The sequence below is a fragment of the Chrysochloris asiatica genome, unplaced genomic scaffold (genome assembly GCF_000296735.1).
Source record: "Chrysochloris asiatica unplaced genomic scaffold, ChrAsi1.0 scaffold00102, whole genome shotgun sequence".
Classification (NCBI taxonomy): domain Eukaryota; kingdom Metazoa; phylum Chordata; class Mammalia; order Afrosoricida; family Chrysochloridae; genus Chrysochloris; species Chrysochloris asiatica.
The window spans coordinates 6,513,235-6,532,568 of NW_006408620.1; the positions used below are offsets into that span (position 1 = coordinate 6,513,235).

General features: G+C 45.6%; 1 protein-coding gene across 1 annotated transcript in view; it reads left to right on the plus strand.

The window, feature by feature from the left end:
- The window catches only part of TEKT5 (tektin 5), a 76,944-nt gene that overhangs the window by 25,010 nt on the left and 32,600 nt on the right, over nucleotides 1-19,334 (plus strand). Inside the window, exon 5 of the mRNA XM_006867217.1 lies at nucleotides 5,486-5,708. Within this exon, the coding sequence (XP_006867279.1) occupies nucleotides 5,486-5,708 (223 nt within the window). The remainder of the gene's footprint in view (nucleotides 1-5,485; nucleotides 5,709-19,334) is intronic.

Sequence of the window (19,334 nt, forward strand, 5' to 3'; positions counted from 1 at the left end):
GTTGTTGTTGTTGTTGTTAAGTGCCGTCGAGTCAGTTCCGATCCAAAGCAACACTGTATAACGTTTCCAAGGGGTGAATGGTGAGCTTGAACTGCCGACCCTGCAGTTCAAACCGACTTTGCAGTCTAGTGCAACAACAGTAGATACCTTTTACCTGATGTTTACTTTGTGCCAGCCACTGTACTTCGAAGCCAGGTGGCCAGACTTTGTCTTTCATACTTGGGACACATTATCAGGAGGGACCAGTCCCTGGAGAAGGATATCATGCTTGGTAGAGTGGAGGGCCAGTGAAAAAGAGGAAGGCCCCCAATGACATGGATTGGCACAGTGGCAACAGCAATGGGGTCAAGTGAGGCAAAGATCGTGAGGTTGGTGCAGGACTGACTGGGCAGTGTTTTACTCTGTTTTGCATAGGGTCACTATGAGTTGGTACCAACTCAATAGCACCTAACAACAACAACAACAGGCATTGACTGGGAGTTTTACATGCATGTTCTCATGAATAGTAAGCATGAACTAAGCCCTTTCTATGTGTTAGGTACAATGCTAGGGGTTTCAGAGATCCCATGCAGTCCATCCAACAACCCTGTGAGGTAAGCACTATATTACCCCTTATAGAGTTTAGGCATTCCTAAGACCACCCTCACTTTTGACACTGACTACAAATTCGGGGGTTTCCAAGATCACCCTCAGGTACTAGAAGGATTCTCAGAACCCACGGTTTTGATGTATCACAGTGAAAGGAGACATTTTCAAATCAGATGGAGAGGCACACAGGCCAGGGTCCAGGCTGAGCTTCCAGTGGTCCCTTCCCAGGGACCTCACCAGAGCGGAAACCCATTGTCATCGACAGCAATGCTGTGTGACAGTACACAAGGAGCATGGCCCATCAGGGATGCTCACCTGAGCCAGGCTGTCCAGAGTTTTCATTGGACTCACACATGGTAGGATGCAGTGACTTGGTCTCCAGCCCCTCCAGAGGTAGGGCTGAGTGGGCATGGCCCAACGCCCTCCACCATGAGTTTCTGTTATCACAGAGGATCAGGCCTGGCCAAAGTCTCCAGATAAAGACCCTTTTACCAGGCAGGGAACTCCAAGTAGCTAGAGACTACCTCCCTCCCTCCCAGCAGCCTGGGGACAAAGGCACGAACTCTCATTGGGCAGGGGGAAGCATAGTGGTTAAGCGCTCTGCTAGTAATTTCAAGGTTTCTCCAGAGAAATATCTGCCAGTCTGCTTCCATAAAGATTTATAACATTTGAAACTTGTGGGGGCAGTTCTATGTTGTCGTGTAGGGTCAGTGTGAGTCAGAATTGACTTGATGACAGTGGACTTGGTTCAGGTGTCTGAGCAGTAGCTAAGCACTGTGGCTGTTAACTTAGAGGTTGCTGGCTTAAACCCTCACAGTGACTCCTTTAGAGACCTGGTGTGGTGCTATAGGATAAGCACTGGACTGTTAACTGATAGGTCAGTGGTTCAAACCCACCAGTCACCCCTCAAAAACCCTATACAGGGTCGCTATGAGTTGGAATCGACTCAACGGCCCTTCACAACAACAAAGGTTCCTTGGGAGAAAGATGTGGCAGTCTGCTTCCATAAAGATTGTAGCTTTGAAAACCCTGTATGGCAGCTCTGCTCTGTCCCATAGGGCCACTGTGAGTCTGGTGGAAATTCTCTCCTGAAGAAGTCTTGGCAGGGAAAGGTTAAGAGCTCAGCTGCTAACCTAAAGGATGGAAGTTCAAACCCAGCCAGCACCTTCACAGGTGAGACCTGAGATCCCCTTTCATAAAGATGATAGCTCAGAAAACCCCATAGGGCAAGTCCTCTGTCACATCAGGCCGCTGTGATTCGGAATAGACGAGACGGCTCCCAACAACACACCTTTCCTGCACGTCTCTATTTTACCAAGAGGAAGCCAAAGATAAAGAGAGGTGGAGTGAGTAATCCAAGCTCACACATCAAGTGCAGAGTCAGTGTTTGACTGCCACTCCTCCTTTCCTCGGAGTCCTAATACACTGGACCGCAAGGATGGTTTGAACCACTAGGTCGATGGTTCAAACTTACCAGTCGCTCCTCAGAAACGCTATATAGGGTCCCTATAGTTGGAACTGACTCGATGACACTTAACAACAACCACCTCCTTACCTCTCCAGCCAAGTCTCCAATGGTCCCTCTGTCTTTAAAGGCCGTGGGCTCTAGAAGACACCTCCCTTCTGCTGAGGTATCTCACATGCCCAGGAAACAGTCTTGGGTAAACTCCCCCTGGGAGAAAGTGACCATGAAGGTTATATTCTCTAGGGAGCTCAACGTCTGCTCCAGGACAGGTAGAGGACTCAGAGACTGCTCGTACCATCCTGCAGCCATGGATGTTGTTGTGAAGTGCCATCGAGTTGGTTCCGACCCATAGGGGACCTGTATAGGGTTTCCGAGGAGCAGCTGGTAAGCTTGAACCGCCGACCTTTCAGTTCAAATGGCTTTGCAGTCTGGTGCACTCACCCACAGTGCCACACCAGGACTCCTCTCAGGAAAAGCCAGACAGCCTCTATCTGCTGCAGCGTCTTGGAAATGATGAGTCACTGTGTGACCTTGGATGAACCAGTCACTTCTCTGTGTCTTTGTTGGATGAAAACGCTGAACCAAACACCATGCTTTCTCTCATCTCCAGAATCCTGAGCCTGCTTGTTGTTTAATTTAAACACTGCAAAAGCCAGACCAAAAAAACCACCACTGTTGTTCAGCGCCGTGGAGTCACTGCCAACTCATAGTGACCGTATGCACAATAGAATGCAACATCGCCTGGTTCTGTGTCATCCTTACAAGTTTTGTTGTTTCAGCCCATTGTTGCAGCCGCTGTATCATTCCAAAGTATGTGATAGGAAGACTAGTCATTCTCACTTTCAAGGAGCATTCTTGTTGTACTTCTTCCATGACAGATTTGTTTGTTCTTCTGGAAGTCCATGGTATTTTGAGTATTCTTCCACCATACTATAATTCAAATGCCTCGACTATCCTAAGTCTTCCTTATTCATCATCCAACTTTGACATGATTATGAGGCTATTGAAAATACAATGGCTTCAGACAGGCTCACCTCAGCCCTCAAAGTGACATCTTTGCTCTTTAATACTTTAAAGACGTTTTTTGCAGGAGATTTGCCCAATGCAAAATGTCATTTTGTTTACTGACTGCTGCTTCCATAAGCCCTGATTGTAGATCTAAGCAAAATGAATGAATCTTTGACAATCTTCTCCATGTATTCTCATGTTATTTATTGGCCCACTTGCAACAGTGAAGCCAATATAAACCAGAATTCATCGGGACTGCCTTGTGTTTCTGAGGCTCACAAGTTTCACCTTTGACAGGGTACAGTCTTACCACGTTATAATCACTTGTTTTATTGGAAAATAGTTTGAATTTTTTTTTTTCTGGCAGGTTTCTGCCTTGCACGGGTTCTGATTTTTATAGGTTTTCTTTGTGGGTATAGGGGTTTTGTGTGTGTGTGTGTGTGTGTGTGTGTGTGTTTTTAACTTTTGATTCACCCTGTAATCTAAATGTACTCCGAATTCTTTGAAAAGAGACTTCTATTTCAGAAAATAGAATCCCCTTGCTCTTGCTGGTGGAGGAAGCAGAAGTCTGCTTTATGTAAGAGCTGGTGAAGTCCTGGGCTCAACAGGACCTTGAAAAGTTATCTGACCTGGTTTGTCCAGGAGCTGAAGCTAGCTCAGAGGAACACATGTCCTTCCTTCTTACGGGTTTTCCCGGGAGGAGAAATGTTCCTTAGGTTGCTCATTCTGGGAGTTTACATATTCTGTCAGGAAGAGTTTTTTGTTATCTGCGCTGAGCCCCTTATGCTTTACCGCCTCCGAGAAAGAAGCCTTCCCAGCCTGCCTGTGCCCATCTCTATTCAGCCCCCGGGGGTCCATTCTCCAGCTGTCCTGCTGTGTCCTCTTTGCCTTTCAGAAGAGATTAACCAGTGGGAAGGCACTAACAGGAGACGGAGGGTGGGAAGAGAGAGCTGTCAGAGGATTTACTCCTCTGGACTCTTCTCTCTTCCTAGGTGCTGTGTTCCCCATGGCGGCTCCTCTCCTGGGCTCTAATGACATGGCTCCATCTCACACCTTCATGCATGTGTTAGTCCATGAGCTTCTCAAGTCTTCTCCTTGGTTCCTTTAACCCTTCCCATGAACCCTCTTGTGAGAATGCCATGTTTCCGTTTTGTCTCTAACTGATACAAGACCCCATCCTGCTTCTAAATTCTTTATAGCCTTTAACACACTGTGTAAGTCTTTTATTTATTGTCTGTCTCTCTTGCTGGAACTACATCACCATCAGGGCAGACGCCTTGCTGTTCTTGTCTATGACTCTACCCTAAATACCTAGAACATTGCTTGGCATGGGACATGCTTAAAACATATTAATTGAGTGAAGAACTCCGTGAAACTGGCATGGCCTCGTGCTCATCCCCGAGTCAAAGGCCCCTGCAGACAGTGTCGTGCCCAGCGCTTGGCCCATCATCTGTTTCTGGGTTTGGTTGTGGGGGTGTGAGGGAGAACCTGGGGAAAGGGAAAGTCGGCTTTTCCATCCAGCTTGTGGTTGGCTTCACCTGTAAAGCCACAGGGGGAATTACAACAATGGTTCTCAACCTGGTCATGCTCCCGTCCTGAGGGGACACTGGACAAGGTTTGGAACTTTCTGGACTATCACAGTGTGGGAAGAGAACGCTACCAACATCTAGTGCAGGCGTGGGGAATGTCCAGTGGGCTGTGTGTTGTTGTTGCTGTTGTTGTTACATGCCGTCGAGTTGGTTCTGACCCATAGCGAGCCTGCATAGGGTTTCCTAGGAGTGGCTGGTGACCTTGAACTGCCGACATTGCAGTTCAAACTGACCTTGAAGTGCAGAGCATTAACCCACATCACCACACCAGGACCCACAAATTCATTTCGTCTGGCCCTGTCAAGGCAACTGCCAGTCCAGCCATTACTTGATAGCAGGCTGATTTTTAAGTTAATTTTGTATGGCCCACAAATGATGTTATAAATACCCAAATGGTCCTTAGCAGAAAAAAAGGTTCCCCATCCCTGACCTAATGGGTGGAGGCCAGGGATACTGCTAAACATACCACAGTGCACAGGACAGACCCTGCCACAAGATGATTCCGCCCCAAATGGCAATCTTGCTGAGGTTGGGCAGCATAAGTGTGCTCTGAAATCTCTGAAAAGAATCTTTCTAGTTCAGAAAATGGATCCCCTTTGTTCCTACTGGCTGAGATAAAAAAATAATTAAAACTGCTATGTTTAAGAACTTGAAATTTCCTGAGCTCAAAAAAACTTTGAAAAGTTTTCTGGTCTGGCTTGTCCAGCTCCAAATGGCAAAACTGCTGAACCTGAGAAACCCTGGTTAGGAGTCTCCAAAGCCCATCACAAACATACCACAGCACACCACATCCTGTTCCTCTCCTTTGTTCAATATGTCCTTGTACCTCTTGCAGGGTCTCCGTGCCTGAGACCTGGGCCAAGTTCAGCAACGACAACATCAGGCACTCTCAGAACATGCGGGCCAACTCCATTCGGTTGCGGGAGGAGGCGGAGCATCTGCTTGAGTCCTTGTCGGATCAGATGTGGAAGCAATTTACCAACACCAACCTGGCTTTCAATGCCCGAATCGCTGAAGTGACGGATGTTAAGAATAAACTGCAAACACAGCTGGCCAAGGTAAGCCAGATGTGCCTGGGGACCTGAAAGACCCTTGTCTACACTGCTAAAAACCATACCTTCCCAAAATAAAACAGGAGGGAAGTTGGGAGAAGAATGACAAAAGGCAGGGGAAGACACAGGAGAAGTGCAAGAGTTAAAAGGAATAGAGGGTAAATACTGTTATGTACACAAACATTTAATAACAGTATCTATGGGTAGACACAAGGAGCTCTGGTAGCGTAGTGGTTACGAATCGGGCTATGAACTACAAGGTCGGCTGTTCGCAACTACCAGCTGTTCCACGGTAGAAAGATAAGGCTTTCTGCTCCTGTAAAGTTATACAGCCTCGGAAACCCTGTGCCGGGTCACTATGAGTAGGTACTGACTCCATGGCACATAACAACAACAATAATAGGGAGAAACATGGAAAGATACACAGTCTAACCTGGTTGTTGTTGTTAAGTGCCGCTGAGTCAGTTCCAACTCACAACAACCCTGTATAGGGTTTCCGAGGAGCAGCTGGTGGGTTTGAAACTGTCAACCTTGAGGATTGCAGTGCAGTACTGACCCAACAGCACCCCATGAGGAGTCCTTGGAAACCCTATATCGGGTTGTTACGAGTTGGAGTCGATTCAACAACACCTAACAACAACACCAGTTATAATGTGGTTCTTTCTCAGTTCATTTTGATTTATAACATGACTCACGTATCATCACTGGAATTAATTGCTTTAGAACTTCGTTACCTTTTCTCTATTTAGAGCCAAGAGCTCTTTCCCTAGCTCTCTTCTCCATTCTGGACATTCCCTACCCTTACTGAACTGGTTGTTTGTTGTTGTTAAGTACCGTGGAGTCAGTTCCGACTCATAGTGACAATAAATAAATAGCACAGGGTTTCCATGGCTATAAATCTTTACAGGAGCAGAAAGCCTCATCTTTTCCCCCCAGAATGGCTGGTAGTTTTGAACTGCTGACCTTGAGGTTAGCAGCCCGACTCGTAACCACTACACTATCAGAGCTGCTAAGCGGGAGTATATTCACAAATCTATAAAGGTTTAACAGAGGATACCTGTACATGGGTATTTACCTTTGCTACAAATACAGCTATGAATATGGTGATTTATTATATGGCTAAGTGCCATGGATTGGTTCTGACTTATAGAGACCTTGTACTCAAAGAGATCTTGGGTTTCAAGTCTGTAAATCTTTGTGGGAGCAGAAAGCCTCACCTTTCTCTTATGGAGATGCAGAGGGCTTCTGAACATAGTACTTGTTGTTAAGTTGAGTCGGTTCCGACCCATAGTGACCCTGTATAGGGTTTCCAAGGAACAGCTGTTGAGCTTGAACCGCCGACCTTGCAGTTCAAACAGCTTTGCAGTCTGGCACATTAACCCACAGCACCACACCAGGAATCCGAACACAGTGCTACAGGGGTCAAATTATGAAAAGTTCTTAGACATTACCAAACACCTTGAGGGATGAGTTGCTGGGCCTGCGGGCTCAGGACCATAGGCTGGGGGGCACCATGGACAATTGGTATAACACAGTCCACAAAGACAACATTCTTACATCCTACTTTTGTGAGTAGCAACTAGGATCTTACAAGCTTATGAATGGCCCTGTAAGTGCAAGTCTTGGTCTCTCACTGAGTGAAGGAAGGAAGGACTGATGAAAGGTGAAGACGCTTGGATTCAATGAGTCCAGTAAACATCCATCTCCATGACCCTGAGACCAGAAGAACTAGATGATACCCAGCTACTACTACCAACTGTTCTTAAAGGGATCACATTAGAAGGCTCTGGAAAGAATCGGAGAAAATGTGGAACAAATCTCAAAATTTTGTAGAATACGGGACTTGCTGGTCAGAAAGAGACTGGAGGAACCTGAGATTAGGGCCTTTGACCACTCTTTAGATCTGGAACTGAATTCATTCCTGGGGTGAAGAGGTAGGGGGGACAACAACGCTAATAAGGGGTGCTCACCATGGAATGGTCAATCCTTCAAGATCTAAAGGGCATCATTTACTTTAGGAAACAGTTCAGAAGGGTTGGGAAGGAGTGTGGAATAGATACAAGAATCACAGTGAGGAAGTGGGATAAGTGATGTTACATGGAGGGGATTGTAATTATTGAAATGAAATGAAGTGTCTGATTTGTAGAATGTAAAACTGATGATCTGCTCTATAAACCTTCACTCAGTTCACAGTAAAAAGTTCAACACACAAACACTCTCCATCTTCCTCCTGTGGGTCTTAGCAGCATCCTGGCCAAGTCACCCACTCACTCCTGGTGCTGAAATGGTCCCATGTATTCTATGGTCTGTGGTTTGTTCACCCCAAGAGTTGTGAGCTTTCTAGGAGGACTCCAACATCTGGGCTGAATCTGCCTTTGCTCACTGGATGATAGAGCTTGGAGTGTGGCCTGGCTGCCGCTATAGTATAGAATGGTCCCTTCATCTTCTAGCTGAGGATCATGTAGCTGGAGATGAAGCATGTGTAGCTGTCATTTGTTGTGTTGTTGTTAGGTGCCATTGAATCGGCTCCTACTCATAGCAACCTTATGCAAAACAGAACGAAACACTGCCTAGTCTTCTGCCAACCTCACAATTGTTGTTATGCTTGAGTCCACTGTGCCAATCCATCGTGTTGGGGGTCTTTCTCTCTTTTGCTGACTCTCCACTTTACTAAGCATGATGTCCTTCTCCAGCAACTGGTCCCTCCTGACAAGGTGTCTAAGATATGAGAGACAAAGTCTGGCCATCCAAGCTTCTAAGGAACATTCAGGCTGTACTCCTTCCAATACAGATTTGTTTGTTCTTTTAGTATTCTTCTCCAACACCAACTCAAATGCATCAATTCTTCTACGGTCTTCATTATTCACAATCCAACTTCACATGCATATGAGATTATTGAAAATACTATGGCTTGGGTCAAGCGCACTAGTCCTCAAACTGACATCTTTGCTCTTGAACACTTTAAAGAGGTCTTGTGAAGCAGATTTACCTAATGCTATGCATCCTTTGATTTCTTGACTGCTGCTTCCATGAGCAGCTGATGGTTGATCTGAATAAAATGAGGTCATGGAAAATGTCAATCTTTTCTCCATTTATCTTGATGTTATCTATTGGTTCAGTGGGGAAGATATTTGTTTTCTGAAAGTTGAAGTGCAACCTAGACCAAAGGCTGTGGTCTTTGATCTTTATCAGTAAGTAGTTTAAGTCCTCTTTACTTTCAGCAAGCAAACTTGTATCATCTGCATATTGCAGGTTGTTAATGAGTCTTCCTCCAGCCCTTATGCCACATTTTTCTTTACATAATCTAATTTCTTGAATTATTTGTTCAGCATACAGATTGAGTAAGTATGGTGAGAGAATACAACCCTGGCAGCCACCTTACCTATTTTTAAACAATTCAGTGATCCCTTGTTCTGTTCCAACAACTGCCGCTTGGTCTATGTACAGATTCCTCATAATAGAATTAAGTATTCTGGAATATCCATTTCCAAAATGTTATTCCTCATTTGTCATGATCTACACAGTTGAAAGGCTTTGTGTAGTCAATAAAGCACAGATAAACATCTTTCCAATATTCTCTGCATTCAGCAAAGATCCATCTGATTTCAGCAATGATATCCCTCGTTCTATGTCCTTGTATGAATCTGGTTTGAACCTCTGGCAGTTCTCTGTCAATGTACTGTTGCAGCTTTTGAATTATCTTCAACAAAGTTTTGCTTGCATGTGACATTAATGGTATTGTCCCATGATTTCCACATTCTGTTGAGAATGTCATAGCCCCAGACAATCATTGCTTCGGCCAATCAGAGCTGAGCTCTGCTCATATCAGTATCTTTAGAAATGTAATCCTTTGACTTTCTGAGGCTACAACTGCACATGATCCCCTTGTTGAGGTTTGGGGTGCTTCTTGAATTTACAGAGTAGTAAGCCCTGCCTAATTGTATCACCTCTCTCCCGTTACACCCACACTCTTATACCCTGGCACCACCCTCTGGCTCCAATGTTTCATGTACTTTCACCCTTCTGGGATGACTCACAGGGAATCCTCTCTGCATGGAATTTACCCTCCTGATGCTTACTCAATGCCAACTGGCAAACTGCACACTCAGTGCCAGATGTCAAGTCAGAAGTGTTGGCCTCATCTGGAAAATGTTAGCACCTGGACTGTACAACAGTTGGGGTTCTCACCTAGCCCCAGGAAGCTGCATTGGGAGACCAGGTCTTCACGGCTTGCCATGTAAGGTTTCCAGCCCCTGTGGCTTAGGACTATGTAGACAGCTGTGTGATCCTGGGGCTTCATGTCTGAGGCCATGCCCCAAACCTTATCACTTCCCCTGGGCTTTGTCTTTGCAGAAGCACTTTGAACTCTGGAGACTTTCCTGGTATGTCTTAGGATGGGTTCTCTAGAGACCCACAAAACCAGTGAAACTTACATGTGGATATATACATGGCTATAAAGAGAAGTTTGTATCAAGGAAACAGCTCACAATTATAGAGGTGGGAGAGTCCCAAGTCTGGTTAGATGAACCAAGATTGGCAAGCAGGTCTGGCAGGCAGATAATAAAGCAGGCCACGGTTCAAGTCCAAAGAACCAGAGGTTGGAGGACAAGTCAGATGCAAGACCCAGACCCAAGAGAACATTAGCAAGCTTTGCCTGAGTATCCATTATATTGGAAACAAGCCACCCACCACCACCCCACCCCATCCCCACCAGAGGGCACATCCTTTCAATTGATTGACTGCTCATAGCCAATCTTCATAGAGTTAACTATGCCTGCTCAGAGCCAATCATTATCGAGTTAATGACACTGTATTAAATTTCACATGGGATAACCACATCTCAATGGCCAAACCACTGGGAATCCTGGCCTAGTCAAGTAGACATAAAACCTGAACTATCACATGGTGAGAATGCTGGTTACAAGAAGAGGGCTGGTGACTTCTCAGGGATGAAGTAGTTGATGACCACAGAGTTGCCTGTCTTAGGAGTCTCCAGTTAGGGAATCTCCATGTCCTCAACAAACAACCTGCATGGATATACCTTTTGTTGTTGTTGCTCGTTGCCTTGGAATCAGCTCCCTGTCATGGTGACCTTTTGTGTAACAGAAGGAAACTTTATTTGCTCCTGTGCCATCTGCATGGTTGGGGCTCTTGTTGGGGCTCTTGTGTCCCTCCATCTCATCGAGGGGTTTCCTCATTTTCTCTGACCCTCCACTTTACCAAACACAGTATCTTTTTCTAGCGATTGGTCATCCCTGAAGACATGTCCACAGTAATTCTTGCCATACATCTTCTAAGGAGCATCCTGGTTATAGTTCTTCTAAGACATGATTTGTTGGTTCTTCTGATGGTCCATGGTATATTCAATATTCTTTGTCAACACCACAATTTGAACACACTGATTCTTTTTGCCTTTTCTTGTTGTTAAGTCCCATCCAGTCAGTTCCCACTCATAGCGACCCTGTATGGGGTTTTCAAGGAGTGACTGGTGGGTTTGAACTGCCAACCTTGTGGTTAGCAATCCAGTGCTTATCCTACAGCGCCACCCCAGGACTCCTTTTCAGAGGACTTTTAATGTGGGAAATAAGATGCAAGGACTTTTGAGGTGGACACAGGAAGGAAGGACACCGTAGTGGAACAGCACTCCTAAAGTGTGTGGACTAAAAAGTACCAGAAGAAAGCTATTCTCTTTTCCAATCTTTGTGTTGGTCTTAAGGGGAAGGTATCATTTGAGTGCTACAATGTCCCGGTGGTTTCTTATACACTCGCCAGTCTCCCTTTTAGCAGAGAGCAAGCCTTAGGCTAAGAACTGCAGGCAACAACAGTATCCAGCCAGAGTTAATACTTTTCATCTTGTTTTTACTTTTCGTCTTGTTTCATGTACTTTCATGGTTATTTCCATTTACAACAACTGACACTGATTTTTCCAGTGATGATAGTGTTAGAGTGTTTCAGTGAAAAAAATCAATGTATTTGAGTTTCTTAAAGAGTGAACTGGTTTAAAGAGAATGAATAATCAAATCATGTTACAGGCAGTACCAGGATAGGGTAAGAATGGTGAAGATGGTAGTGAGACACAGACACTTGGAAATAGGCATGAAGACAAAAGTTCCAAAAAGCAACTGGAAAAAGCAACTGGGAGCCATGTCTGACTTGCCTGGGTTTCACAAGGGAGAAAGAGAATCAAACTCAAAATGAGTCAAGGCCGATTCCTATGAGGTGGAGGTCAGACACGCTTCCATCCGACAACCTTCTTTATTCTGACACCAGCCACCCCTCCCACAGCGCTCTCTGCTTCACATCCGGGTTCAATAACCCACTGCCATGGCCACACAGAACTCAAACAATGCTCACGATTTGGGGGTTTGTTAGGGAAATGAACAGGATACAATTCAGGATAAGAAACAACTTAGGACTTAGCAGTTCTACAGTTGGGAACACCTCTTGTCTGCCAGACTGCAGGCACACCTCACTCTTGTCTTCCGTCTTTCAGCAATGTGGTCTCTTGGCCTCTGCCCTGCTCCGGCAAGTGTTACAAAGCTCTTTTAGCCAGACTGTGAATACCCAAAGGGCACATTCTGCAAGCCAGTCTCCTGCCCCTAGGCACTCCGTTGTACTCAGTCCATAGGCTTAGAGCCCCCTGCTACTCTGTCTCTCCAGGCCACCACCTCTTCCTCACCATTTTTCTAAGTAGGGCACTCACACTCTACTTATGCTTCTTGATGGTCCTAGGATTGTCTGTCTCTACTTCTGAGATGGCTCCTTTTAAACCTAGTGGAGGGCAAAACTAACCAATCCCAGCCTTAGAGTCCTATACACCTTATTTGCATGGTCCCACCCAATCACTTGGTGGGAATTAAGAAGACATTGGATAGAAAAGCCATATCAAGTAAATTCAAAGCATCACACAAAACCATCACCAAACTTAAGTAGATTCTGACTCATAGGGTAGAACTGCTCCATAAGGTTTCCAAGGAGTGGCTGGTGGGTTTGAACTGCTAACCTTATGGTTAGTAGCCCAATACTTACCCACAGTGCCACACAAAAACTCCTAAACTGATAGAATTAATATGATTAACTAGTGTGTCTCGAATATTACTGTATGTGCCAGTTGCCTGGGGACTGAGTAGGTCTGGTGGGCCTGAATATCTGCATCTTGAAAAAACTCCTTGGTGATGGTAGTAAATACTGAGAGGGTAGACTGGAGAATGTGTTGATTTTGGAAGGTATCTCCTTCCCCTCTTTCCTCGATCCCTCTCTCCTAGGCTTAGGATACTGCAGGAACAGAATCCTTCCTGACTGCAAGCCTCAGTTAGCTGACTCTAATTGGATTTCCTTGGTTGGAAAACCAAGCCCCTTCCATCCTTTGTTCCTTGAGGAATCAGGGCAGCTCACCCCAATGCAGCAAATTACACCCAATTTCTGTAGCCACCAATGCCCCTCCGGGGGTTCTGCCATGCTTAGACAGTGCGTGCCCTCAAGTCAAATCCTCCTTTTCCTGTCTGGGTTATTCACACGGTTAGAGTCATCACGGCATCAGACAGGCATTGGGGCATCATGCTAAGTCAGAGAAGCAGCCTGCATCTGGTTGTCAAAGAGTTGAGTGGGATGGATGGCTCTGCCTTCTCTTGGTGGTTCCTGCCCTGCACTTGCTGTGAATTCTCTCTCAGAGACCACACACAGGAGGAGACATGAAGCAGATGGAGGGGGTGACTGCCCTGGGAACAATAAGGTAGTGGCCAGGGAGGGAACAGGATGATCATTTTCTACACTGGACTCTCCAAAGCCATCATTAAGCTTAGCAGTAGCCTCCTTACTAAGAGTTACCTTCTTCAGCCAGAACCTGCCTTCCTGAACTTTCTTCCTGTATCCAGCTATCTGCAGGGCATCTCCACTTGGACTTTTCAGAGACATCTTAAACTTTCCATATTCAAAGCCCAGCTCCAGAACTTTCGTCCTTCCTTTGTCCCACTCATAGATGGCCTTAGCTGGTGTCTCCAACTCTCAGGTTCTCCTTCAATATGCTCAGCCCCACACCTTGGAGTTCACCTAGATGCCTGTATTTCCCTCCCACCCCATGTCCACTGGATCACCAAACCCAGTCCTCATCACTTCTCACCCCTCCAGGGCCTCCTCCCCAACCACCACCATCTCTGGCCTACATCATTGCTGTGGTCTTGAACTGGCTCTGTTTGCATCTGGTCCTGCTCCTCTCTGGTATTTTCCAATTCTAGGTTCAACTGAATCACTGGCAGTTAGTTAAGAAGGCATCAATTCTTGGGCAGGTTAATGAGATTTACCTGAGACACAAAGCCTGATTGTTTTAGATTCTTCCAGAAACCTTGAGAGTTCAGCTGGGGAATGCATATGAGGACATCTCTCTGGATAATTCTGGCCAATGTCCAATGGTCAGCAGCTTCATCGTGGCAAGGCCCGGCCTTGCCACTGCCCATCATGAGAATTTTTCAGTATCCTTCACCTTGTAATGTTTCCAGGATGGAAGATGTAAGGGAAGACAAAGCAAAACAAATGCAAACCAGTCATTTCCAACTCATGCTGAGCTCGAGTGGGTCTGAGAACTACACACAGGTTTTCGATGACTGTGCGCTTTCAGAAGTAGATTGCCAGGCACATCTTGTGAGGTGAACCTGGATGGGTTCAAACCGTGAAACTGAAAGTTTCACACTTTCAGCATTTAACCAATTGCTCCACCAAAGACAGTCTTAGTAAATATTGAGGATGAATGCTGGTAGTCCAGGGTAGAACTTGGTCCACATATTTAGCCCTGATAGAGAATTTTCTTTTAACAGCTTTATTCATTATTGTTGTCAGGTGCCATCGAGTCGGAACCGACTCATAGCGACCCCATGCATAGCAGAACGAAACAATGTCAGATCCTGGGCCAACCTCACTACTGCTGCCACACTTGAGTCCATCAATGATGCCACCTGGCCAGTCCATCTCGTTAGGGGTCTTCCTCTTTTTCTCTGACCCTCCACCCTACCCAGCATGACATCCTTCTCCAGCGACTGTTTCTTCCAGACAATATGTCCAAAGTATGAGAGACGAAGCTTAGCCATCCTGGCCTCCAAGGAGCACTCTGGCTGCACTTCTTCCAAAACAGATCTATTGGTTCTTTTGGCAGTCCATGGCACCCTCAGTATTCTGCCCCCAACACCACAACTCAAAGGCATCAATTCTTCTACCATCTTCCTTATTCACTGTCCAGCTTTCGCATCCATATGAGGCTATTGAAAACACCATGGTCTGGGTCAGGCGCACCTTAGTCCTCAAGCTGACATCTCTGCTCTTCAATACTTTAAAAAGTTCCTGTGCAGCAGATTTGCCATAGTCGTCATATATTTAACTGCACACATTTAAAGTACAGTTTGATAAGCTTTGATGTACATAAAAGGGGACTTCAGCAAGCCCGTGGAAAGATTCCATCCTCTTTCAGCTCCTTTCTTCCAGCACCTTTTTGAAGCCCCCTTATGTGTCATGAACTTGTCACCACAATCAAGAAAGTGACCATGCATCACCCCATGTTTCCCTGTCCCCTTTGTCAGTCACCCCCTGTCCCCAGGAAACCACTGATCTGCTTTCTGTCAGTATAGACTATTTTGCATCTTCTAAAATCTGATATAGGGAGCACAGATGATAAATACTGGACTACAAGGCATGAGGTCTGTGGTTCAAGCCCACCAGCTGCTCCGTGAGAGAAACATGAGGCTTTCTGCTCACATGAAGATTTAAAAACCTCAGAAACACTACACAGGCTTGCTATGAGTTGGAACCTACTCAACAGCACTTAATTACAAGAAGTAAAAGAATCTTATATAAATGAAGACATACAATACATACAATTTTTTTTTAATGTTTAATTTAAATTTCTTTTATTCAGTATTATCATTTTGAGGTTCATTCATGTTGTTGAGGAATAAACTAATAGTTTATTCCTTTTATATTTTTTTGCCAAGCAGCATGTTCTATGGATATTGTATTGTATTATTGTTGTTAAGTGCCGTCGAGTTGATTCTGACCCATATTGTATGGGGTATGCCATTTTATATCTATAGTAGGGATATTGTATGTCTATGTTGTTGCTAAATGCCTTGGGATCAGTTCTGATACATGGCAACCCTGTATGGGATTTCCAAGGAGCAGCTGGTGGGTTTGAACTGCCAACCTTGTGGTTCACAGTCCAGTGTTGATCCTACAGTGCCACACCAGGAGTCCATTGTATCCATACATCATATGCAATGTGGTATACCCAAACAATACAATATTCTTACAATGCATACAATGTGATACAACTACATAATACAATATTCATATAATATATACCATGTTGTACATATTGTATGAATATTGTATTATATGGTTATGTCATATTATTTGTATTGTAAGGATATTGCATGGTTATGCTGTTGTTGTTACGTGTCATCAAGTCGGTTCCCACCCATAGCGACCCTGTATAGGATTTCCGAGGAGCAGCTGGTGAGCTTGAACAGCCGACCTTGCAGCTCAAACTGACCTTGCAGTCACCTGCAAATCATGCATGGATACACCACAATTTAGGGTAGCATAGTGGTTACGAATCGGGCTGCAAACTGCAAGGTTAGCAGTTCGAAACTACCAGCTGTTCCGCAGGAGAAAGAAGAGACTTTCTGCTCCCGTAAAGATTTACAGCCTCGGCAACCCTTATAGGGTCACTATGAGTCGGAACCGACTCCATGGCACACAACAACAACAAGGTAAATGTGGCACTGTGGGTTAATGTGCTGGATTGCAAAGTCGGTTTGAACTGCAAGGTTGGTGGTTCAAGCTCGCCAGGCGCTCCTAGGAAACCCTATATAGGGTCACTATGGGTCAGAACTGACTCGATAACACTTAATAACAACATCAAGGTAGCACAAACGATTAAGCTTAGGCTTCTATCCAAAAGATGGATAGTTCAAGTCCACCAGAGGGACCTCAGAAGAAAGGTCTGACAATCTACTTGTGAAAAGTCACAGTCACTGAAAATTCTATGGAGCACAGTTCTACTCTGATATGCAGGGAGGTCACTAGGAGTGTGAATTCGCAACTGGCTTGGTTTATATCACAGTTTACTTGCCCAATTGCCCAATCACCTGTCGATGGATATTTGGGTTTCCAGTTTGGGGTTACTACAAATAAAACTATTATGAACACTTGTGTACTTATTTTTGTACAGACGCTCTCATAGACTTTTTAAAAAACAACAAACAAACATATTTTGGTTAAAAGAAAAAACAAAAGGGAGAGGTCCCATGAAAGTCCAGATTTCCAGCATCTCATGATGAAGTCTGAGTGTGCATCTTTGGGAAGGGGACAGTGGGCTAGGGTTAGGGATCTCGGGGCTACTGCCTCTCCTAGGTTTTGGTTTGTCACATCCCTGTCCCTCCCCATCCAGGCCCCTGTCACACACTGCTTCCTGCAGGCCTGTGGATTTATTTGAAAGTACGGCTTTCAACATCAGAAGAAACACAGGGAGACAGATATACTAAGCAGCCGGACATAGAAGACTTTAACAAAACACAGAGGTGCTATGCATTGTAACCTTGGAAGCCTTTCCTTGGATGCTGAGGTTCCTCTGGAATTTTGAAGTCCAAGTGGCCATTAGCACCAAGCAAAACCAACCCTTCCCAGAGAAACCGCATGTCTGTCCTAAATGACCCGTCAGGAAGGTGGGCTATCTGAGGGGTAAAGGCCCCCAACACACAGTTGGCTCTCTAAGAGCCTGCCGCCAGTCCCCTCTGTTCGCCCAAGGAGGCCTGGAACCCATTTTAGAGTGGGAAATGCTTTTGTACTTAGCAAACAGCCGGATCCCTTCCAGGGCCTGCCGCCAAGCCTCTGCCTGCTGGCTTGAAAACCCCAGACCTGGAGGAATGGGCTGGCTGGCGGGCTCCTGGGCTGCTAGGGAGTCTGGTGAGGGGGAATAGGAACAGGCTTTGGATGACGGTGAACCCCAGTGAGAAAGAGCCTCTTTTCAAGTTCTCTGTCAATCTTCCAGAGATGCTGTGACCAGTTACCAGTGCTGATAGCCTTATGGAGTAAGACTCAGAGAGATGCTGCGGCCAGTTACCTTTGGGTCGACTCCACCTCGTGACCCCATGTGTGCCCCTTTGCGTTTTCGATGGCCGACTTTTCAGAAGCAGATCACCAGGTCTTTCTTGAGAGGTACCTGTGGGTGGGCTTGAAGCTCCAGCTTTTAGATTAACTGCAGAACATGTTAACTACATGCACCACCCAAGGGCCCCAGCATGTCCCGGCCATCTCCTAATCTTGCCACCTTTGGTTCTCTGCCCAACCTCACCTACACTTCTGGCTTTAACACCTGCTTACCTCTTCCTGAGAATCCCTGATGGTGTAATGTTAAAATGTTTGGCCTCCAGCCCACCAGCCGCACCCAGGGAGTCTGCTTCCTTAAAGAAACCCCATGGGGCAACGCTCTCCTCTGTCCTAGAGGGTATCTACGAGTCAGAATCGACTTGACTGCTGAGCTTGATGCTCTGACACGTCCTGGCTCCTTTTGGGGTTCTGATGGAGAACCCATTCCATGTCTCTCCTGGCTTCAGGCAGTTACCGGCAGTCCTGATGTTCCTTGGTTTCCAGACCCATCTCTTTCATCGCTGGCTGTCTTCACATCCCCATCTATGTACCCGTGTGTCTTCTGTCTCTTATAAAGACACTCCCATTAGATTTAGGGATCACCCTAACCCAGTGTGAGTGTTGCTGTTAGGTGCTACTGAGTCAGTTCCAATGCATAATAACCCTATAGGACAGAACTGAACTGCCCACGGGATTTCCTAGGCTGAAATGTTTATGGGAGCAGATTACTGGGTGTTTTTTTCCTGTGGAACAGCTGATGAGTTTGAACCACTGACCTTCAGGTTAGCTGCCAAGAGCACTTAACCTTAATCCTGGACAGGACCTTAATTACATCTGCAAAGACCCTTATTCCAGTAAGGTCACGATCTGAAGTTCTGGAGTTTGACACCTGAAGTTTTGGGGGGATGTTCTTCACCCCATGACAGTAACCAACACCTTGGACTCCATTTCCTCATCTATCAAGAATGAGTAATCCTACCATTTATAAGAAGGAAATGAGAACTCCATGAGCAATAGATGAGTAGTTTTCAACCTGGGCTGTACACTGGAACCATGCCAATGCCTGAGTCCCTGAGTCCCACTCAAGGATTATTCTGATTTACTTGGTTGGGATGAAACTTAGGCATCAGATCTTTTGAAATCTCCCTGGGATGTAGAGAGAGGGGAGAAGGATGAAAGATGGAGCCAAGTGCACTTTGAGGGCAGTAAACTACAGGATACTGACACTGTAGACACATGGCATTAAGCATTTGTCAAAACCCTGACGTGAACTGTGAACTTCAGTTCATATGGACATAGCAATACTGGCTCATCAGCTGGAACAAATGCAACGCAAAAATGCAAGACGCTCATAGGGTGAAATGTCCAGCTTATATGAAGTGAGGGAGATGCACAAAAATGCTCATACTTGTAGATAGTACCCATTTGACCTAGCTTCGATTGCTTGATGATCAGAACTCAACTGGTGATGGTGGTGTGCCGTGGAATTGATTCCGACTC